At 41.6% G+C, this 25063-nt stretch overlaps 1 protein-coding gene across 2 annotated transcripts in view; it reads left to right on the top strand.

Moving 5' to 3' along the window:
- The window catches only part of LOC127426730 (ankyrin-3-like), a 266706-nt gene that overhangs the window by 192926 nt on the left and 48717 nt on the right, over nt 1–25063 (top strand). For both annotated transcript variants that reach the window (XM_051673712.1, XM_051673713.1), the window contains exons 20-26: nt 1173–1271; nt 1394–1492; nt 1788–1883; nt 8115–8187; nt 8321–8377; nt 18751–18874; nt 24681–24783. In XM_051673712.1, coding sequence (XP_051529672.1) covers nt 1173–1271; nt 1394–1492; nt 1788–1883; nt 8115–8187; nt 8321–8377; nt 18751–18874; nt 24681–24783 — 651 coding nt within the window. The remainder of the gene's footprint in view (nt 1–1172; nt 1272–1393; nt 1493–1787; nt 1884–8114; nt 8188–8320; nt 8378–18750; nt 18875–24680; nt 24784–25063) is intronic.

Genomic DNA, 25063 nt, shown 5'->3' with positions numbered 1-25063 from the left:
ACAGCTGCAAACAGATCGATACTCAGCAGCACCATGGCACACAGAAAACATTGATGAAAAGAGTCTAATAGTAGAATGTAGTACACATGCAGTATGAAGGGCCAGTGTGTCCATTAGAGATTTTATGTGGCATCTAGCAAGAAATTCATTTCAGTGGTGAACTACTGTTGACCTGGGTTGGACAATATGAAGAGTTTAAGAATATGGGCCTTTTTTATTTCATTAGTCAGAATTTGAATTGAATTGGCCACGCCCCACATATGTTAAATTGGCGTTTGAATTGGAATGACAAGAAGAGGAATTTGCCACAAAACATGCATAATTACATCATTAATAATGTGATTAATAATTTAAGCTTACTATAATGTTTCATGTTTGGCTCCATTTTGACTTTGGGTAAATATGATAGAATTCTGGGAAATACAGGGAACAAAGTGTTCTTCCTGAATTGTCTATAATTTCACATGAATGTATTAAATATAATGAAATATGTTTAAATGAAATACAAATTTCTGGTGGCATTCAAAGTGAATGTGTAAATCCAGCCGCTCATAGACTGTCAACACACATCATGAGCATCACGTGTGCTCAATGTGTGTGTGTGTAGCTTTTTAAGGTTTAATAATCACACTTGGTCATGTAGTGAACTGCTTATCCGGAGGTGAGATACTACTGTCAAAAACACACAGAAATGCCAAAATAAAAGCTCGATTTAAATGGACACGTGAAATGGGGAAAACACAATAATATATTACTTATGTATACAGTAGTAATTTTATATTTACTGTAATTATTATCTCTAGCGTTTCGGATTGTGCTGTGAGGATTTTGTAAAAAAAAAAAAAAAAAAAACACTTCATTTGAAAAAAAAAATTTGACAATTTTAATTAATTTTAAATTATATTTTCATTTAATTAAAGTTTTAGTTCGACGTGTGCACAATACGACTGCTTTGAGATACTCCTTTAGTACAGTCAGTGGCAGGTGTATGGGCTGACGATGCGCACAGACGAGGACTGTCCGCGTTTCGAGAAAATCTGAGCCGCACAGACTGTGCGGATGACAAAGCTTGCATCCGATAATGTGCGCATTCTGATCAGCAATGCAAACAACGGCAGTATACTTTGGTCTTAAGGGTATAAATGTGTGTCTCTTTCTCTGTTGTGTTTCAGATGGGATACACCCCGCTGCACGTGGCCTGTCACTACGGCAATGTTAAGATGGTTCACTTCCTGTTAAAGAACCAGGCTAAAGTCAATGCCAAAACTAAGGTAAATGAAATAATATCCCGTGAAAGCAGTGCAAAGTATGTCTTTGTCTTGTAGATATTTTCTGAATACCAGTGGTCTGTAAAGTTCTAAACTGTCTCTCTCTCATGTTCTGTTATGTTCAGAATGGATACACACCTCTTCATCAGGCCGCTCAGCAGGGTCACACACACATCATTAATCTTCTGCTGCAGCATGGAGCTTCTCCAAATGAACTTACAGTGGTGAGAGTGTCACAACATACAGTTGCATATTATCTGAATTACTGCACCCTGTCAATTTCTATAGGACTGCACACAAAACACTTTATGTAAGGTCCCATTCACTAAATTATATGATTGAAGCTATTAGTATAGGTCATAAATACCTATAGGCATTTAAGTAAAACATAAATATTTAATGTTACCCATCAGTCAAAATTCAGCAGATTTGATCGGCTAATTCTGTGTTTTCTATAATGTAGTTTTATTTCATTTTGTGGTGATTTCATTAATATTGTTATTTATGTTTTACCTACAGAATGGAAACACAGCCTTAGCTATTGCCAGACGTCTGGGTTACATCTCTGTGGTCGACACACTTAAAGTCGTGACCGAGGAAACTCACACCACTACGGTGAGGAACAACATCTCATATTACTAAATATATAAATTAGCGTTTGACATGTTACATGTGACATGCATGATTTTGTTTTTTGTTGTTGTTTGTTCCAACATCAATATTTTAGGTTAAAATGGATATGACTGTATAAAGGGAAAGTATATTTTAGTTCCCTATCTGTCACTCACTCTACATTGTGTCGATGTAGTGACACTAGGGGTCACTCTTGGGAGCTCCAAACACCTCTGATCTATTTTTTAAAAGGCCAGTGAGAATTGGCGAGTGGAATTTGCATGCCACTCCCCCGGACATACAGGTATAAAAGGAGCTGGTATGCAACCACTCATTCAGATTTTCTCTTCGGAGCCGAGCAGTTCTATTCATTGAGCTGAATTCATCCGCCGAGTTCATTCACCTCTCTCTGCTGGATTTTACGGCGCATTTCAGCGGCTTCTCCCCCTCTGCATCTGTGGTTTGCAGAGAACGCCCCTGGGCGCTTCGGCAGAACATATTAAAAGAGTATATTCTAATAGAGTATATTTTCTTTCTAAAAGAGCGGCACACACGGAATGTCTTTTTAAAGATGCGTCTTTTTAAAGATGCCTTTCCATTTGTGTGTTATTCCTGGTTGCGGTTGTTATCTCTCCGCTTCCGATGGCCACAATCGCTGTCTTACGTGTCTGGGTGCTGCCCACGCGGAGACATCATTCGTGGATAGATCATGTCCTCATTGCGAGAACATGACCATGGCAACGTTGCGGTCGCGACTTGCATTCATAAGAAAGCAAGCCACCCCAGCGGCTCCCCGCGCCGGTCATTCTACCTACGGATTTGAGGCCACGTCGGTTAGCACTGGGGGCGATTTGGGGACCTCAATGGGACCACCTCTGCCGGGTATCCCCCCACGGACCTCCCATTCCCCAGCACGCTCGCTTGCCCCGATTGTGCTCAGATGAGATCGCTGGCTCGTCTCAGGGCGAGTTCAACCTCTCGTTCAGAGCCCGGGAAGTGGATGAGTTATTGAACACAGCATCGGAGAGCGGGCTCGTCCAGTCGGACGTAGAGGCTTTGACTGGGCTTCCCACTTCGGGGATGCTCGCCCAGTCCCAGGCCGTCGTGGAAATGACGGACATGCTTTCCCAGGCGGCCGCGAGCATCGGGCTAGAGTGGGACCCTCCACTCCCCCCTGAACCCTCGCGACTCAATGATTGGTTCCTGGGCTCAGGGCGCCGCCCATGGCCATGCCCTGCCCCAGTTACTTTCTTCCCGGAAGTGCATGAGGAGCTGACAAGATCGTGGGAGTCACCTTTTACTGCCCGGTCCCGATCTTTCAGCTCCCCCGCTCTCGCTACCCTCGATGGCGGAGCGGCCAGGGGGCATTCGGTGATCACCCAGGTGGATAAGGCGCTCGCAGTGCACTTATGTTCACAGAGCGCCGCCACCTGGCACGGGCGCCCGAAACTCCTGTCCAGGGCCTGTAGGTTTATGTTGTCCCTGACGGCTAGGGCCTACGGTGCCGCTGGACAAGCCACCACCGTCCTGCACGCCATGGCTCTCCTGCAAGTACACCAAGCCAAGGTGCTGCACGAGGGTAGTTCTGTCCCAGGATTGATGCAGGAACTGCGCTCGGCGACCAACCTCGCTCTCCGGGCGACAAAGGTCACGGCGCGGTCTCTCGGGGAGGCAATGTCCACCGTGGTGGTCCAGGAGCGCCACCTTTGGTTCAACTTGGTTGAGATGGGAGAGGCGGACAAGGCACGGTTCCTTGATGCCCCCATTTCCCAGGTGGGCCTGTTTGGCGACACCATTGAGGACTTTGCCCGGCTGTTCTCGGCGGTGAAAAAGCAGACGGAGGCCTTACAACATATCCTGCCCTGGCGCAGCTTAAGACCCCGCACCCCATCTGCTTGTCGCCAAGAGCGTCATCCTGCAGCAGCAATAACACCGGCTCCACCGCAGCCCACTCCTGTGGCCTGACTCTGGCGTAGAGCCCTCTGCAGGAAACAGACGCCGCCTGTCTCGCGGAGTTTGGGCACGTGGCTCGCGCTTTCCAACCTATTGCAATGGCTGTCCCGGACCGTCAGATTCGGCTACACGATTCAGTTCACCAGGCGCCCGCCCAGGACCAGTGGCGTCCGCTTCACCTCGGAGAAGGGCGAGAATTCCGCTACCTTGCGTGCGGAGATTGCTACCCTTCTGCGCAAGGGCGCGATAGAGCCTGTCCCTCCAGCTGAGATGAAGAAAGGGTTCTACAGCCCTTACTTCATCATACCAAAGAAAGGCAGTGGGTTGCGACCAATCCTGGACCTGTGAGTACTGAACTGGGCTTTGCACTGACTCCCGTTCAAGATGCTGACGCAAAAGCGCATTCTAGCAAGCGTCCGGCATCAAGATTGGTTCGTGGCAGTAGACCTGAAGGACACGTACTTCCACGTTTCGGTCTTACCTCTACACACACCCTTCCTGCAGTTTGCCTTCAAAGACCAGGCGTACCAGTACAAGGTCCTCCCCTTCGGCCTGTCCCTGTCCCCTCATGTCTTCACGAAGGTCGCAGAGGCAGCCCTTGCCCCGCTAAGGGAAGTGGGCATCCGCATCCTCAACTATCTCGACAATTGGCTGATCCTAGCTCACTCTCGAGGGTCACTGTGCGCACACAGGGACCGCATGCTTCGGCACCTCAGCCGACTGGGGCTTCGGGTCAACTGGGAAAAGAGCAAGCTCTCCCCGGTTCAGAGCATCTCTTTTCTCGGTTTGGAGTTGGACTCAGTCTCGATGACAGCACACCTCATGATCAAGCATGCAAGTCAGTGCTGAACTGTCTGAAGGCGTTCAGACGGAGAGCAGCGGTTCCACTGAAACTTTTTCAGAGGCTCCTGGGGCATGTGGCATCCTCAGCGGCAGCCATACTGCTCGGGTTGATGCATATGAGACCGCTTCAGCACTGGCTTTGGACTTGAGTCCCAAGATGGGCATTGCGCCTTGGGACACATCGTGTGATCATCAGGCTGGTCTGTCACAGCCTCTTCAGCCTTTGGATCGACCTGGCATTTCTACGGGTAGGCATTCCCCTAGAGCAGGTCTCCAGATGCATCGTGGTTACAACATTGGCAACCGTATGCAACGGGCACACAGCCGCCAGCTCTTGGACTGGCCCGCGGCTGCATTGGCACATCAATTGTCTAGAGTTGTTGGCAGTACTGCTCGCCCTGCGGAGGTTTCGGCCGTTGATCCAGGGCAAGCACGTGTTGGTCCAGACGGACAACACAGTGACGGTAGCATACATCAACCGCCAAGGCGGTCTATGCTCCCATTGCATGTCACAACTCGCCCGCCGTCTCCTCCTCTGGAGTCAGCAGCGCCTCAACTCACTACAAGCCACTCACATCCCGGGCGACCTCAACACTGCAGCGGACGTGCTGTCACGTCAGGTTACCCTCAGGGGAGAGTGGAGACTCCACCCTCAGGTGATCCAGCTGATTTGGAGTCGATTCTATCGAGCACAGGTAGACCTGTTTGCTTCCCGGGAATCCTCCCACTGCCCGCTTTGGTACACCCTGACCGAGGCACCTCTTGGTATAGATGCGTTGGCACACAGCTGGCCCCCTGGACTACGTATGCATTTCCCCCAGTGAGCCTACTTGCACAGACCCTGTGCAAAGTCAGGGAGGACGGGGAGCAAGTCATCCTAGTAGCACCCTACTGGCCCATCCAGACATGGTTCTCGGCTCTCGCGCTCCTCGTGACAGCCCCCCCCCCGGCGAATTCCCTTGAGGAAGGACGTTCTTTCTCAGGGATGGAGCACCATCTGGCACCCACGACCAGACCTCTGGAATCTCCACATCTGGCCCTTGGACAAGATGCGGAGGACTTAAGTGGCCTACCGCCCGTGGTGGTAAACACAATCACTCAAGCTAGGGCTCCCTCTACGAGGCGCCTGTATGCCTTGAAGTGGCATCTGTTCGCTAAGTGGTGTTCTTCCCGACACAAAGACCCCCAGAGATGCGCAGTTGGATTGGTGCTTTCCTTCCTGCAGGAAAGGTTGAAGGGGTGGCTGTCCCCCTCCACCTTGAAGGTGTATGTAGCCGCTATTTCGGCTCATCATGATGCGGTAGATGGTAAGTACTTGGGGAAGCACTACTTGATAATCAGGTTCATGAGAGTTGCTAGGAGGTTTAACCCCTCTAGAGTGCTCCTCGTCTCCCCGTGGGACCTCTCTGTAGTCCTTCAGGGTCTACGGGGAGCTCCCTTTGAGCCCTTGGAGTCAGCTGAGCTTAAGGCACTCTCTTTGAAGACTGCCCTCCTGACTGTACTCACTTCCATCAAGAGGGTAGGGGAACTGCAAGCATTCTCTGTCAGCGAATCATGCGTGGAGTTCGGTCCGGGTTACTCTCACATGATCCTGAGACCCTGACCGGGTTATGTGCCCAAGGTTCCCATGACCCCTTTTAGGGATCAGGTGATGAACCTGCAAGCACTGCCCCAGGATGAGGCAGACCCAGCCTTGGCGTTGCTGTGTCCTGTGCGAGCTTTACGCATCTATTTGGAACGCACACAGAGCTTTAGAAGCTCCGAGCAGCTCTTTGTCTGCTTTGGTGGACAACGGAAAGAAAGCGCTGTCTCCAAACAGAGGATCGCCCACTGGGTCATTGACGCCATCACGATAGCATATCAGGCTCAGGACGTGCCACCCCCTGCGGGGTTACGAGCCCACTCTACCAGGAGTGTGGCGGCCTCCTGGGCCCTGGCCAGTGGTGCCTCTTTGGTAGACATCTTCAGAGCAGCAGGCTGGGCAGCACCCAACACCTTTGCGAGGTTCTACAATCTTCGGGTTGAGCCGGTCTCGTCCCGAGTAGTGGCAGGCACGAGCAGGTAAGTTCCGGGACAACTGGCTGGGTGTACCGCTTGCGCATAGCACCTTTCCCCTCCCTTGAGGGGAAGACGTGCGCTCTTGACTACCAGTAGTGTTCACAGACTGTGATCCCTGGATGACTTTCCTTAGCTCTGTGGCAGTCGAGTTTGCGGAGAAACTCACTGCCAGCTCAGTAAGTGCGCTAATGAGGCCCTGAACTGAGGTAGGTGCTCCGCATGCGATGGTTCCCCGAAGGCAACCCCATGTGATATTTTCCACAAAATCGTTTCCCTGTCGGTAAACTGCGTCTTCCTTGGGCAGGGGCCCCTCTGCCCCCGGTCACCATGCTTTGTAGAAACTCCTCCCCCTTTGGGTAGGACCTACCATGGGACCTCTCCACATGACATACTTCTGACAAGGCTCGATAAAGACCATGTGACGTATTTCCACTAAAAATCCCCCCCCCCCCCCCCCTTTTTGGGTGGGGTGTGGTCTCCGCGGTGTCTTCCCCTTGGGAGTGACACCCCCCTGATGTAGACACTTAGAGCTCCCAGTCAGTTAACAAATTCCACTCTTTTTGGAGAGAAAAGAGAAGGAAAAGAGGCCTCGGCTGGACTAGCCTGTCCACCTATTCGTTGGGCAGTCGACTTGTTGCTGAAGGACTGTTCGACGCTCATAAAGAGTGTTTTGGGAGGTTACGTGAGGGCCTGGTGCACTGGCTACGAGGCACACAGCAGTCTGCCCATCACACACCGCCACTTCACGTAACACCGTTCAGTTAGTTGTGGCATTTTGTGTAGGGACCCCTAGTGTCACTTCATCGACACAATGTCGAGTGAGTGACAGATAGGGAACATCATGGTTACTTTCGTAACTTCCGTACCCTGATGGAGGGAACGAGACGTTGTGTCCCTCTTGCCACAATGCTGAACTACCTGCTGAAATGGCCGGGACTTTATCTCGGCTCCTCAGCACAAAACCTGAATGAGTGGTTGCATACCAGCTCCTTTTATACCCGTATGTCCAGGGGAGTGGCATGCAAATTCAACTCGCCAATTCTCACTGGCCTTTTAAAAAAAAGATCAGAGGTGTTTGGGGCTCCCAAGAGTGACTCCTAGTGTCACTACATTGACACAACGTCTCGTTCCCTCCATCAGGGAACGGAGGTTACAAAAGTATCCATGACGTTTTGTTGTAACCTTCAGATTTTTTTGCAGTTTACCTCAACAGTCCTGCTGTATGACAGATGCAAATTTAAAAAGAGCTTTAAAAATATTAAAGTGCAAATATAAAATTTTGAGCACAGAAAAATGGCATGCATAATAATTATAGAAGAATTATAGAAGAAATAATTATGCACACTGCACACTAACTTCTCTTGTGCTCATTTTTTGCAGACTGTGACAGAGAAACATAAAATGAACGTTCCAGAAACCATGAATGAAATTCTGGACATGTCAGATGATGAAGGTAAACAGGGAATATTTGTGCTTTCAAATGTTGGAGGTCTGTTATTTTATATGTTGTCTTCATTTTTGTGAAAATGTAAATGTTTTTGTTGATTTATATATTATTTCTAACCTTTTTTATTTAAATTACACAGTTCGTAGAGCCAATGTGCCTGAAATGCTCAATGAGGACTATATTTCCGATGTTGAAGGTATCTCTTGTTTTGCGTGGTGTGTTCTTTTAGCTTTTCTGCTGCCTTGCAAACTTTTTTCTTTTTTCACGGTTTCCAACTAACCAAATCTTTTATTCAGTCTTTTTTTAGTGTTGTTATAAACTCTTTTCACAGTATGGCTTTCTGTGGAATATGGCTTTGTATGGGTTGCTTGGCAATCTCTGTATGAATATGGACTTCTTCAATATGCAGATTTATTTTTGCTGGCATATATTAAGCCTAGTTTTTGCTATTCTTATAAAAGCATGTAATTACAATTTCACACATGCACTCTGTGTAAAGCTGGCCTCTATGGACATGATTGTTTTTTGTTCAGAAGAGGCAGTCTTGGCTGTTTGAGAATTGGACAGACATTTGTTTGGCTCAGTCCATTTCTGTTTTGCAGTAGAGTCAGAACCCACTGAGCTTCAGTAAAAGGCAGAGATTGAATACAAGTCTGCTAATAAGTGCCATGAACGACAATTTGCTGTACCTATGTTTTTGATACCATAACTGTAGTTTCATGGTTCTGAATGCATTAATATCCAAATTAAAAATTATTTTTAAAATATATAGTATTACTTAAATACTGTTATTTCTTAAATAAAATATATTTCCCTCTTGGGACAGACTTTGAAGAGCTAATAAATAAGTACATTTTATTAAGTATGAGTGGGCATGCTTTAAAATTGGGTGATTCTCACAGAACCTGTCCTGGTCCTATTTTACTCCAAAATAAAAAACTAACAAATAAGAAAATATGTATTCATGTAGAACATGAAGCCTATTATATGGCTATTAGGATTTTTTACATTGTGTAATGAGAACCAGCTGGGACATGATAGCTGTGTGGTATGTGTAAACCTCACTCCCATGGCCTTGAGGAGCACCAGCGACTGACACTAGAGGCTGTAGCTTTTAGCTTCCTCGTTAGCATGCCTGCATCCCATGCCGGAGACCCCGGTTCGAATCCCATTCGGAACAGGTCGAGAAGGACCAGGTACAGTGGTGCAGTGACCCGGATGGGAGTGAGGTTTAAGTGGGTGAGTGTAATAGGAGCCAGCTGGTACGTGATAGTTGTGCAGCATGTATAAACCTCAGTCCCCTGGCCTCAAGAGGTGCACTAGTGACTGACGCTAGAGCAGGGTTACTCAACTTCGAAAAGGTCACCTGCTACAGAGCTATATATATATATATATATATATATATATATATATATATATATAGTAAAGATTTTTATAGTAAGAATGTTGGTATGTTAGTAAACAGGATAGTTCACCTAAAAGTGAAAATTCTCTCATCATTCACTCACCTTCATGCCATCCCCGATGTGTATAACTTTCTTTCTTCTGCTGAAGACAAATGATGATTATTTAGAAAATAATATCTCAGCTCTGTGGATGAGAGACAGATACAATTTTAAGTCCTTGCCTTTTTTACTATAAATCTCCTACTGCCAGTGAAAGTGGAGATGTATAGTAAAAAAGGACTTAAGTATTGATCTGTTTCTTACCCACACCTATCATAAAATGTTATATCCAAAATTAGCACCAAAAGACCTAGAGACAAGTCATAAAATTTTGTTCACCCCCCTTAGCATATTGCGCCGAAGTAGGTCACTAAAAGGCATTTGCGTGAAGGCGTTTAGTCACTGCAGGAAAAACTGTTTTTTTCTTCTTCCTATAAATACTGTTGTCACGACGAGTACATATCTCTGAAGAGTTCAAGAGATTGGACAGCGCTGTGTTGAAATGAGATTGCAAGCACGCATGTGCGCACATGTACTGTGTATGAATGTGTGTGCAGACCTGCCACCGCTCTCATAACATATACGCTCTCAAATATTATTTGTTGTTTTTTTATTTATATTTTATTTGTAACATACTCTTGCAGTTGAACTCCCTCTCTAACGTGTTTCTGCAATGTAGAGAACTAGCATAAATCCTCATGAAAATGGACACCTCACAATGAATACAGATTTGATAGGCTGATGATAAATATATTTCTGATGATGATATCATCAGGCAGGCTGTAAAAGATTGCTCGAGGGCTGCGTGTTGAGTAGCGCTACGCTAGAGGCTATAACCTCCCATGCCGGAGACACCGGTTCAAATCCCATTTGGAGTGGGTCGAGAAGGACCTTTTACAATTGCGCTTTTCATGACAGTTACGCACATTTTACCACCCAATTCCCTTGACCGCATTATGAAAAAAGATGATAATCATGATATTCTCATTTCAGCAATGTGAAAACATTTTATTAGTACAGCACATCATAGTAGTATTCCCTTGGCACTGCCTTTTATTTTTTTACTGATTTTAATAAAAAAAACATTCTAAAACAGAATTTTTTACTTGAGTTACATGAGTTACGGTAATGAGAATCATGAATGAAAGTAGTCGGAATAGTAGAGTACAACGTCTGGCTTGTCACGTGATCAATATTTCAGTAGTCGGTACCAATAGCAGTAAAATTTCATGATATTCAATACCATTTACAATACAACAATATTGGCCTGTTTAAGTAGGACCCTCTTTTTAAAGAATTCAGTTTTAAAGTTTAATTCATTTTCATAATCAAAATGGTGTCTAATCAAATAAATTCATCAAACTTGATTAAAATAAAAAATGGTATGTTGAAAAGTAACAGTTCTATTTTCAACCAAATAAGTGCCTCAAAAAAGATCCTCACAGCATATTCTAAAACACAACATTGGTCTCATTTTTTGTCAAATAAAGTGTTGCACAATGGTGTAGCACAGTGTAATGAGTTTCACAGCATGGGCAAGGAGGAGGCGTGATCCGGCTGAACAGCAACGTAAACTTTAAAGACAGAACATAACTTAAAGATAACATAAATGTGCTTTGCAGCAAACAAAACAAAGACGCAAACACACACAACACATGTGTCTCTCTCTCTCTCTCTCTCAAACTGGCGTCCCAGACCCCTCCTTATCTCTCTCCCGCTGATTAGACAACTCAGTGCCAGGCGTGCCTCATCACGGCCCGGCCACGCCCTCCTCCTCGTCACACACAGTATAAATAAAAACATTGATAAAAATTTGTATTTAGTACAATAGCACTTTTGCTTGTGAGATATTGCTTGAATATAATCAATAATAATTATAATGTTTACAGTGAATATTACATTTAACTGAAAAGTATTAATATATTTCTGTCAAAATTTCTTCAGTTTCATGCGTCTAGTTGAATCAAGCTTTTATTTTGCCGTGAAGTCTTTTCAGTGTATGTGTGTTTTTGATGGTTGTTTCACACCTCCGGGTAAGCAGTTGTTTAAGTGGCACCAGTGTGATTATTAAAACACAAAATGCAGATATTTAATGATATTAATATATAGTCTGCAGGCACTGTGCACTTCACAGTGAATGAGCGCTCTCTTCTGTCATCTACTACATCACGCACAGCGCACAATGCTCATAATGTGGTATTTTCAGCATATGAGCACATTTCACACTCTCTTTCAAGTGAGCAGCACATGAAAACTGTGTATTTATTTCATTTAATCACATCCTTTTGTAATTAAATAATCACGTTAGGACATATCACAATTTTATTTAATTGTCCATTTCGGTGTAAAAGGAGTAACAGAGCATGCGCTCAAATACAGTAAGTGTGTGAAAATATTGCCACAATGCAAAAAATGTTAATGGTCTTAAATGCCCACTTACTTTTTTTTTTTTTTTTTACTTTTGAATATATATATATTTTATGAACAGGACATTTTCTTGACAAGTTTTGTGAGGATCACCCTATTGTGAATTTTATTACAGCGACATTAGGGTAAATAATGAGTAAATAATGACAGAATTTTCATTTTGACATAAGTTTTTTATTTTCACATTCATTTTAGAAGAAATAGTCCTTGTTATGTAAACTAAGGTTAATAGTTGACCTCTGGGTGCTGTGTACTGATATAGATGAACAGGTGTTTTGCATCATGTACTGTGGCTGTTACAATTGTATGTTGTAGCTCAACCGGAAAGCTCTATTGACCAATCAGCACACAAGACCCAAACAATCCGCTTTATTATAATAAAAAAATAATAGAATAAATACATAATAAATAAAAGCACTTTTGCTAATATTGCATTATAAGTGTGTGATTAAGCAAAATATAATGTAGGCCTTGTTAAACCAGGATGTGGGTGTGATGTAGAGAGTAAAGCTTGGTGTTTAGTTACTGTAAACTGATATTGTAGTACTCTCAGGACATAACTGACATAACTTATATACAAATTACATGTCCCCAAAATAAACATGGTCACATGAATGTACCCTCACTATTTTTAAATTCAGTTAATGTACGAAAATGTATTTGCAATTTGAATGATTTATTTTGGTTTGATGAAGAAATATCGACGAATCTATCCTGCTCACATTGCCAATTTGCAACCGAATGCCAGCATCTGTTACTGAATGGCATAAAAGCATTTGCTACAGCTGACGTTGCTCGCTTTTTCCATCTGCTTCTCTCTCTTTCTCTGTGGCAGTGTGGCAGAGCTCAGCTCTGTTTATCCGGCATGTAGTGCAGCACTAATAACTCATTATCCAGAGACTTCCTCCTAGCGTGTCGAACACCACCACTACCATACATTTAACGCCCATCTGATGTCCAAAGCCTAAGTTAGAGTCAATGTGAAATCCAAGTTGACCCTATTCACTTACTATTACTGTGAACAAATAAGTCAGATGGAATCACTAGCAGTGCAGGAAACAATAATCCAGTTCCAGTTTCACTCTGAAATATGTCATATAAGTAAATTAAGTTGTGAATGCCCTTTAAAATGAACTTTAAAAGCAGTCTCTGAACTCAAAGGAACAGTTCACCCAAAAATTTGTCATCATTTACTCACCATCATGTTGTTCATTCCCATATGACTCATTAGGCGAAATGCCTCCATCACCATTTACTTTCACTGTATGGAATAAATGATGCATGGAAAATGAATGGTGACAGAGGCTAACATTCTGCCTAACATCTCCTACAGAAAGTCTAACAGGTTTGGAACAACATGAGGGTGAATATAAATAATGAAATCATTTTTATTTTTGGGTGAACCATCCCTTTAAATCCTGATCTGCACCAACTCAAATGCATTTTTTTAATTTTTTAAGTCACTTTTAAAACAAAGGGATTATACATTTAACGTGTTCCAAAATGCTCTGTCATTTCCATGTGGGACAGGATTGTTAGTTCCTGGAATTCCTGGAGCTCAAGTACTCTGTCCCCATTAGCACAGGGGCCCGGGGTCAGGTGACAGGTGCTCTTTTTCCATTCGTCTTTCCCTCCTTCTTCTCTATTTGTTCAGCAGAAGGGCTCTTTTGTTGCCCCTCTGTTGTACAGGCTCTGATTACACAGAGCACCTCAGGACGAGCACAAATTACCATAGAAATATGCCCCTTCCACTTCTGTTGTGTCCCATCCCGGTTGGGGGCTTCTGGGGCTTGAGGAACCCCCGAGATCCAATCCCTGTGAAACTGCTTCAAGTATAACCTCGCTCTCACGATGACCTCACACGGATCAGGCTCACGTCGGTCCCTCACTGTTTGAACGTCCTGTAAGACCGCAGCTGCGGGGAGTGTGTGGCAAAGGGGTGTGTGTGAGCTTGCACATAGAGAGAGGCAGCAGGATTTGAGAGTTCCAGTCGGAGTGGACAGGGACACAGCGGACATGTGGACATAATTGTGTCGTGTGGAGTTTACTGGATTGAGGAAGTTTGGATTCTGAAAGTGAAATAGGACATAAAAGGACCTGGAAATATTTGTTAAGCTGGTGTGAAGATGAAGAATGGATTTTGCTGTTCACATATGTAAGAGATCTTGTTTATTAAGAGAAACTGATTTTTTATGTCTGACTTTATTTGTTTACGACATGAGGTTTTAGTAGCGTGGAAGTGGTAGGGAAGCCAAAATAAAGAGAAAGTTTAGTTCTGAGTGTATATGTGTCTGAATGTGTGTGGTGGTTTATTGAACTATACTTTGTTGACAAACTTTTGGGGATGTCCTTAAAAATTGTAATGATTAAGAAATGTTAATAATGTTAATTAATACAGTTAATAATTATGTTTTAGTCTACAAATTTAGAAAACTTTCATTTAGGAGTAGGGTTAGTTTGTAGTAATTATAATTAGCTTTATATAAAAGCAATAGAAGTCTGTGGCAAATGTGGGGCTGGGTTGGTTTACTTGGCAGTAGTCTCCAAAAGTTAGCTAAATCTGACAAACCTCCCTTCATGGATGTTGTCAAAGGTAAAAGTGATTCATTGATAAATAAGTAAAGGTTAGAATAGAATAGAAGTACAGATATGGTATGTTATCATTTAGATATTTAGGTAAACTTGTGTTATATGTGCTCATAGAGAACTGCTTGCTCCAATAAGTTTAGCTGACCCATGAACACACCGTGAATGGTGATTTTCAGGGTGCTTATGAATTGACATTGTTATTTTATTGTGTAAGAGATAGCACACAAAATTTGAGTGGATACTTTTAAGGAAATTTCACAATTTAGCTTTGCAAACGTCAGTATGTGTGTGTGCATAAGAGAGTGAAAGTGGTGTTTTCATGGGGCTGACTGGGGGGGAGGGGGGGTGGTTGCCAGGGTGATAAGGAGTGTTGGTGAGTAGTGGGGTGCTTTGTCACTTTTGGAATGCTATTCCCCCATCTCTGTCATAGGCAAGCCCAGACTGAATTTACAGATGGAATTTACATATTTTGGGGGATAATGTACGGAATTATGCAGAATGGATTTAAATATGGATAAATAAGTTAAATGGAGTTGAGAGTAATACAGTGTTATTGTTAAATGAAAGCATAATCTGATTAGGAAAAAACATATAGTAAACAAATATGAAAGAGGTTAGGGATGTGTAGAACTTTGCGAAAGACAGGCATTCAAATTGTAGAAATCTGTAGAACATTGCCCAAATCAGATTTTTTTTCCCCTCATCATTTTTTTTGTAATTTTTCTTATTTTTTTAAGGACAATGTGAACCGCAAACCAACAAATTAATATTTAAATTATATATTTAGATTGCTGAACTTAAAAATCTCAAAACTATTATACCTGTTATACCCGGCTGCAGCTTGCTGAAAGACAAGGTCCTTCTCGATCTCTATCACGCATGCTGGATCTCACTTGCACGGTTTCGCTTTTGACAATGGTTCAGACGACAGTAGTTGCGCATTTACAGGCGATGTGAAGAGAAACAGCAGCTTGCCCGTATCTCTCGCACACCTGGTTCACCGCTTGCGGGTGAAGTCTCCATTTTCTGTACAGTAAATCCACTCCCGTGTTTATTACACACTGGACATGCGTCACACTTAATGAATAAGCGTGCACTTCTCCACACAATTAGTTTCTGTGCGAGGATGTACATTTGAGTACATCCTAAAATGTATATATGCTAATTTTAGCCACAGAAAATGGGGGAAAACATTAGTGAAGTTTTTTTTATGGGTTAAATAATCGCAGAAATTAACACATTAAAGGTGCAGTATGTAAGATTCAGAAACCCTTGTTATTAATGACATCTGTGGCCGTTAAGTGAACTGCAGCCAGCTACCTGTTGCTCGTGCTCATGCACACACTCCATAGGGACGCGAGCTTCGACCAAAACAATGATGTAACGTACAAAGAGGCTGAATGTGATTCACCGGCATCATGCTGACAGATGAGGTAGCATGATTAAAATTACACAGTTACGATTGTTTTACTACAAACTTTGAGACTGTACCAAGCATATGATACACACATACAGCAACATACTACCGAACTATACCAGACAGTTTACTGTTGTACTGCAGTTATGTTGCACTATTGTATGTTTTGTATGTCATATGTTGTACAACAATCAAGAAACCAGTGTATTTGCTTCAATTTATCCTGTATACCTGACTTTTAGTATAAAGAGAAGATCGTTGAAATTATTTGAAAGTTACGAAGCAAGGTAGCTTGCAATTTGTCAGCGTTAGAAGGCAAGATCAAGTTAGCTAAAATTACACAGATCAATCCTTATGGCACTATATTTCACATGCTTTGCAGTTATGTAAGCTCACCTGTCCAATAAGAAGAATGCCAATTCAGGGTCGGTTTTGATCCCCAAAACCAAACGAAGGTCCCCCTAGGAATCAAATGCCCTGCCGATGTTCACTCTAGTTTTCGCTCGACCACGATAATGTTCCCGCTTAGCTAGACGGGATTCAGTAGATCATTTTTTATTTTTTTTTTGTGTTTGTGTAGGAGTCGGTGTTGTGCTGGGAGCCGGATGTTTGCTGGATTCCATTTCTAAGATAACGTTACCTAGTGTTGCAGTTTGTTGTCGCTGTTGAATACCGGAAGAGAAGCTATTACTGTCTGAGGCAAGGCTCTCGGGAGCGCGCATAAACGTCACATCCTTTGGATTTTCCCGGCAAAAGCGACCCGCTCCCTTCGCATGAAAATCAGTCTACAGGCTTTAATAGGCAACCTAGGAAGTCCGGGAAGGGCTCATTTTTCAAGTTGCGTTACAAGCCGTTCACACATTGGCAAAAAAAAAGCGAATATTACATGAAAATTGTTACATACGGCACCTTTAAAAATATATACACAGACAGACTGACAGATATATAGATAGATAGACAGATAGATAGATAGATAGATAGATAGATGTTAAAATGTGACTTTGAAAATCGGAAAATCGGTGTGAATGTATATCCTTACTCTTCCTCTTTCTACATTCTTCTCTTCCTCACTTAAGTGTGCACTAGCTGTAGCTGTCTCTGTTACCCTCTTCTGCTGGTCTGCTGTAGTGTCCATTAACACAAGTGTGTGATAATACATGATCTGTTTGAATCTTTCTTGTTAGAGATACATATTAAAAACAGATTTATGGTCACCATAAGCTAGAAACATTTGGTTGGAAACAAATGGTATTGATGATGATCCTAAGTTCCTTGCTTACATTTTTTTGCATATGATCTAAACAAAGCTTAAGAAAGAAAGAATTCTGACAGAGTTTGGGAAGTGTGGCGGTGATTGTAGTGGTTTTGTGGGATTGGTGCAGGGGTTTTTGGTCTAACCATAGATTCTGAATATAATTTATTCTTAACGTCAACATGAAATCAAAATTGGCCCTATTTACTTTTTTAATATACGTTTTTGGTCTTTTCGTGCAAGATTCATCATTGCGCGATACTTCAAAGAAATCTTTGTATTTCAAATGTAATAACTTGCTCCACCTCAAATACAATTTTCCTTTTTGGCTGACATCACCAAGTATGCGCAGACCAACGGTTACTGTATTGTTTTAGTTTACTGTTGTAAACTGTAAAAAATAAATAAATAAATAAATAAATAAATAAGGTATCTTTCCATTGTTGCCTTAAGAAGGTATTTCTACTTGATCTAACCCTTTCAATTGTTTTTTTTTTTTTTTTTTTTTTTGGTGCAACTTAATGTATTCATGTTGATTTACTGATGTTAAATAATATTTTTAATTTGAATAAAACCAGTTCATTTAGATTGTTCCTCATGAAGCAAATTTTTTGGTAACACTTTATTTTAATGTGCCTTGTTATACATATTACATGTATTTACTATAGTAGCAACAGTCAATTATGCGTAATTACAAGCAACTATCCCTAAACAAAACCCTTACCTTAACCCTAAACCTATAGTAAGTACCTGTTGTTAATTAGTAACAATCAGTAATTACTTGTGTAATTACACTGTAACAAGGACACATTAAAATAAAGCGTTAGCACAGTTAGCATTTTTTTCAGTGTAGGTAATGTCGCATTTCTACACTGTAAAAATGTTTTATGTGGTGACGTAAAAAATTTGCTCCATGTGATTACATCTAAATTAACTGTTTTTATTTAATTATTCAAAAGTTAGTAAACCTGACAAAATTTACCTGACAAATTAGGTTACACCAGCAAAAGTATTTTTCTATGGGTTAGATCAAGTATAAATACATCCTAGAGGTAACAATTGCAGGTTACCACTTTTTTCAGTGTAAAGTCTTGCCCATAATTAACACAGTATTTTAATGAAATTAAAGTTACGGCAATAATAGCAAATAACCAATTATTTGAAAAATAAATCAGTGTCATTGGGATACGTCGAGACATCGAGATGCCGGTCAGAAGACCTCTGTGGAACTCCCATTTTTTGAGATCCAATCAATTCCCTAAGGATAAAATCCCGCCCTACAATATTCCATTTCACTTGGAAATTGTCACATGAAAGTTAAATGCATTGTGAATGTTATTTCATCTTGACTTTAAAAGCTCACACCCCTGCAGCTCAGTGTTGTAGTAAAGTGTCTCTACCTGTCTGAATGGTACAGTAATTGTCTGTATCGCCAACAGGTGATGATGCAGTGACAGGAGACATGGATAAGTACCTGGGACCGCAGGACCTGCGGGAGCTGGGAGACGACTCCCTGCCTCAAGAGGGATATGTGGGCTTCAGTGTCGGAGCCCGAACTGCAAGGTAACGTACCCTATTATTGTTATTTAAACACTCTGTGTTTTTTACATTAATGCTGCATATAGTAGTATGCCTTTATACGTTAATTGATAAGGCCTGTTTCTGCATTTTTGTAGTACTTATGTACATTATTTATTATACAGGGCTTGGTTAAAGATCTGGGATGTTGTTTGAAAGTTTGTAGGTTCTCTAAAATGAAATAAACTGTGAACTTATATTCACCCTTTTGTCATTTCAAACTTGTATGACTTTCTTTCTTACATGTAACCAAAAGGAGAAATATACATGCTTTTCTTTTCCATACAATGAAATTATACAGTGACCAGGGGCTGTCAAGCTCCAAAAAGGAAGCTTGTTGTGTGAAGACACTTTGCACCAGGATTGAATAATTTTTTGGCATTCATGAACACAACAGCCCCTGTCCCCTGTCTATTGCTAGGTAAACTCAAAAAAGTAGACCATTGAAAATTACTAATTACTTCTCTAAAATTGTAATCAGATTACTTTGCTGATTATTCTTCAAAAAGATAATCGCATTACTAGTTGCTTTAATTTTACATTACTTTCTAAAACACTTCACAGAAAAGATTTTGTTTTTTGCTCAACAAATGCAAGTCACGGGGGGCCTGGGTAGCTCAGTGAGTAAAGACGCTGACTACCATTCCTGGAGTCACGAATTCGAATCCAAGGCAAGCTGAGTGACTCCAGCTAGGTCTCCTAAGCAATCAAATTGGCCCGGTTGCTAGGGAGGGTAGAGTCACATGGGTTAACCTCCTCATGGTTGCTATAATGTGGTTTGCTCTCGGTGGGGCGCATAGTGAGTTGTGCATGGATGCCGCGAAGAATAGTGTGAAGCCTCCACGCGCCCTATGTCTCCGTGGTAGTGCGCTCAACAAGCCACGTGATAAGATGCATGGGTTGATGGTCTCAGACACGGAGGCAACTGAGATTCGTCCTCCGCCACCTGGATTGAGTCACTATGCCACACAAGGACTTAGAGCACATTGGGAATTGGGCATTTTGGGTAGAAAATTGGGTAGAAAAAACAAAAACAAATGCAAGTCGCATGCAAGTCATACACTCGTTTCTCCCTTACAATGACTCATTAGGAGGCGTACATGCTTCAGCTGTCTCAAACCACAAACAGACATACATATAACATAATTCATGTTTTAAATGTGCTCTACGTAAATAATATTATTTCATAAATAACCTTACGGGTGGGCTCGTAACAGTGTAATTTATAAGTAATAAACTTGATTGAAAATCAGTAACTATAATCTGATTACTAGAATTTAAAATGTAATGTGTTACACTACATTTTGTTAACTTAAAAAAGTAATTTGATTACAGTAACTAATTACTTTGTAATCTAATTACACTCAACACAGTCCCTGTCTGCGTTTGTTGTATGGAAAAGAGATGCATGATCATTCTTAAAAATTTCTCCTTTTAACGTTCCATGGATGAAAGACAGTCATGTGAGTTTGGAAAAAATGAGGGGTGAATAAATATGTTTGGATGTACTAGTCCTTTAAAAATAAGATGAACCTGTTTTTTAGAATTATAAAAACATGCATGTCGATCACTTGTGTGAATAATTATCACCTGATGGAGCTGTTTCTATCAATGAATGGAGAGTATTCATCCTTGCAGTTCCCAGCTGTTAGTTCCTGATTCTGTCTTATCTGAAGTCTGTGTGCTCTTCATTGACAGTGTGTGATGACTGCCTGCTGTCATCGTTTGATTCAGTAGCATGTGCTGTTGAGAGATGCCCATGGTTAATGTTTAACCTACATGTAACTGGCTGCAGGGGATTTTCCTCTGAACAAAAACACGCTTGACAGTATGCTGCAAAACAGAACACAGGAAATTAGAATTATGTTCAATAACGTTGCCCCTAGCATTTGTCACAGATAGAGCACTTTATTCTATATTTGACATAAGTCATTCAAAAGTGCTGTTAATCTTTTGAAAGCAAATTATGAGTCTGTAAAAAAAGAATCATTAGCTAAAAATGCTTGGTTTTGTTGTAACTTTGCAGCATAAAATCAGAATTGTAGTATTGTGACCTTTAGTCCATGGCTTTGTTGACAAAATCAAAATTTGTAGCAGATAGACACATTTAAATTTGACAGTTTTCCAAATATAGATGACTCATCTAACACTCAAGCCCCATTTACACCTGGTATTAAGATGCATTTTGGGCGATCCGTTTGAAACGGACCAACACTAAAGCGGACTGATCGCAGACTGAGACAGAAACGAACCACTTCCTCCAGTGGCCAAAGTTGGAAGTGTTGTTGAGGTGGAATGTCCACAGGGTGGCGCCAAAAGCGAGTTGTATTTTTAGTTGTAAATGATTTAATACAGTCAACAGGAATGCATATTATATTAACCCTATCCCTTAACCCATACCCTAACCCTAAACCTAACCCTCTGTGGAGTACGATTTTAATTTTAAAACTAAAACCACAGAATCTCCCTCACCATAGTTTATGTGGATGTAATTACTTCCTGTAGACCAGAACCTGAGTCTCAGAGATTGCTTATACAATGTGCTATCAGGAATGCCACAGGAAAACATACACATTTGAATTGATGCAAATATATCTGATGGGGGATGATGCTTGTCAGTAATTCAACAGAAAGTGGTCGATTTCAGGGTGCATGGACATTCGGAAGCAGCATATTGTGTGATCATGTTGGCAAAGACAAGTGTAAAGCCCAAAGTATACTTCAGTTTTTATGCGAAAGATTAGCTTCTGTGCACTGTTGAACGCTAGCATTTTAAAGTATACTTCAGTTGACTGTGCACACATACACAGACGGTTGGTGCATGTGCGCTGCTATGAGATACTGGACTATTTCTGTTCAGGAGTTTAGACCCATAAAGATGTCTTTAAATTCCTTCAGACTCAAGTTGAAATGCAGGTATCTCCTGACCTCCACACACACGCGTTCTTGACATCTACATTCATTATTGTTGTTCCTACCTTCGTCTCGTGTTGTTTAGCGGTGATGACATCTTCTAGTGCTTCTTCATGACAGCAATGGCTCAACAACCTTATGGACCCACTAATTAGTGCAAATAATTCCAGGCGCATGTGCATTCTGCGAATTTAGAGTATGCACGGTTTGAAATATCGAGCGGCACATGTTCAGTGCTCGAGCACTCTGCTGATGACGAAATTTGTGTCATGCCTAGCGTTTGCATCTGACTGATGTATACTTTGGCCGTAAATAAGGACCGAAATGTTTTGAGATTTGTCCATTTCAGAGGTGATCGAATGTGGTCGAAAACGCATGTGACCACATTGAGCTCGTAGTTTAAATGCTCATCTGTTCAAATGTGTTTGAACAGCAGCGAATCGCCGCCTACTCACCTGTCAACCAACCATATTTGGTTTATGTTTCTTTTACTTTTTTGTGCTTTATTATCACTCATTAACACTGACATAGTGATTGATGTATGTCGTCATGAAATCAGAGACCCTTGCCTGTCCTCGCCTGTGATCGCATCGCCCAAAACGCATTTTAATACCTGGTGTAAACAGGTATTTTTGTCCAATCAAATGCTTTCTAGAATGTGAAAGTCTCACCCTCTAACACCCTGTCTACACCAGGCACGTCCTTTGATGCGGTGCAACGGCTTGAGGCTGTCTAAACTGGACGGATCGACACAAATGTTCTAAACCATTTAATTTGTGTTGTTGCGCCAGCGCGTGCAGTCGCAAAATGGAATGGGACACCAGTTTACTGTTGGTGCGACAGATACGCCGCAACGGAAACTTCCAGTGTAGACAGCATTATTGATTATAATTGGTTCTATGGATTTTGACGCGATGTGATGCGCCTCTTGCTTCTGGTGTAGACAGGGTGTTATACCACCGCCTCTGACAAGCAACAGGAAGTAGAAAATCATGGTTCACGGTTCAACATCTCTTTCTGAAAGTAGAACACGAATCAACCGAAGACATGAGAGCCTGTCTCATTCAACCACTGCTTTTCTGCTTGATTTCTATCTCTGATTGGTTGCCTTCAAATTTCTTTGTTCCTTCTCTTGCTCCACCCCATTCCAAATTCTCACCATAGTCCTAAAGTCAGGTAAGAGGGCATGCCACTTCTGACCCTTACGACATCGTGGAATATACTTGTCGTTTAATATGCTTTATGTGCTGTTTTCCATTTGACAACGAATTTACATACTTGCTGTTTGTGGACTATGGTTTCATTTTGATTTTAGGTTTATGTTTACAGTTTGGTGTATGAAACTTGATTTGCCAAGTTTTGTTTCTTGTCTGACACTTTTGAGTGTTTGTCCTTTCGAGTCGTGTTTCAGTTTTGAACGGTTTCTTAATGTAGCTTCCAGGGATGCATGAAGATACCATCATCAGTCGAATCAAATTTCATTAATTTAAATCCCTGTCACTAATATGAGCAACAAACTCACAGACCGCAGTTTACAAGAAACATATTCTCCTCTGGCAACCAACAGTGCCAGAGTTGACTGTAAACTGAGAGCACAATCTGAGAACTGCCATGTCAGATTGATTTCTGATTGGTCAGAGCCTCAGGAAATAGCATTAGCTCAGTCTGCATTAATGCACCTGGCCCGAACTTTTCTCATAACTGCAAATTGGAATCGGGTCTTAATGACAGGATTGTTTACAGCAGTGGTTCTCAAACTTTCCAATTTCTGCATAATGACATACTTTGAAGTCTTGATGCTTTTGGAAAACACAGCCCTGATCATAAGTGTGATGTTACTGCCACCATGCATTTGTATTTGGGATAAAAACAAAACAATTGCAACGTTTGCGTTTTCGAAAAAACGGTAAATCTGTAAATGTTAAGATAAAGCATTTAAGTTAAGTGAAGTGGCACTTACTCATGTGTATTCTGCAGAAGTAGTGGGATGTGTCCAAAGGTGTTTAATAAGGTTGCTGGTGTTTCTCCTTTTGGCTTGAAATCTCTGTAGATATTCACGACAGATGGGTTTTCCCGGTCTCATCAGGCAAAACCCAAAATAATTCCAAATCTTTTTAGGCGAATTGTGTTTTTTAAAAAGCTTCTCACTCTCCAAATTTTTATTTAAATCCATATTATCCGTTAGGAAACACGACTGCCAGATTAACATGCTGGGATTCAGACATGTGTGTTTGAAGCATGGGAAAACCACACATTGAAAAATAATTAATCCCATATAAGGGGCAAATTCTAAACAGCATTTTGCGCTCTTATTTATTGCGATTTCGCCATCTTGTACTATGATTATGATTTATCGTGAGACTGGGTTGGATTCTGCAGTTGCTTAAGAACGGTAAACACCTTACCTTTCTCGCATAAGCTATGCATTTTAACACATAAAGATATATTCATTATGTATTTGGATCAAAAACACAAAAAAATAAAACATGGAGAAAAAAATTCCACTTTAAATAAAATATCTACTGCATATTTTTATATAGCTTTTGAGAACCACTGGTTTCCGCATAGCTTTTAAATGTAGCCTTCAAGTCTCATACTGTACATTCATTCATTACAAGTTTTCACCAGCATATCATTTAGGATGTAGCACATCTGTGAATTCATCAAGACATCTGTATTCTCTCAATGTCCAAACCATCACCGCAACAAATATCTTCTCTATTGTATTTTTTAACCTTCTTCAATTGTGCATCAGTTTCCCTGGAAGTTGCATGCAATAATGGGTGTTTTTTGTTTGTTTGTTTCTGTGTGTGTGTGTGTTGTGTGCATTTCATTGTCACTCCCCCACACTGTATGGTATTAATGTAAATGCCAACAGTCTGCGCTCCTTCAGTTCAGATAGGTCCAACACGCTCAACCGGAGCTCCTTCACCCGAGATAGCATGATGATCGAAGAGATCCTGGCACCAACCAAGGACACGGTATGCCCTCTTTATTGTCTCTCTCTTTTTTAAAAAAATAGATTCTAGTTTGTTTTCTTACTGTCAGTTGTGTTGTTATGTTGTTTAGTCTTTATATGTTGTGTAAGCTCATAATTTGTGGTGTTTTTCCATCAATTTAAACTTTAAAAGACCAATGTTTCACACAGTAGATGATACTACAGGGTTGAAGCATCCACTTGATATTAAGAGGAAAGACAGTCAAGACATTTATATGTCAGTGTTGAGTCAGTACTGCTGATGTTTGGTTTATCAGTGCATT

This window comes from Myxocyprinus asiaticus, chromosome 36, assembly GCF_019703515.2.
Source record: "Myxocyprinus asiaticus isolate MX2 ecotype Aquarium Trade chromosome 36, UBuf_Myxa_2, whole genome shotgun sequence".
In the NCBI taxonomy this organism is placed as follows: Eukaryota; Metazoa; Chordata; class Actinopteri; order Cypriniformes; family Catostomidae; genus Myxocyprinus; species Myxocyprinus asiaticus.
This window is presented reverse-complemented; position numbering and strand designations above follow the sequence as displayed.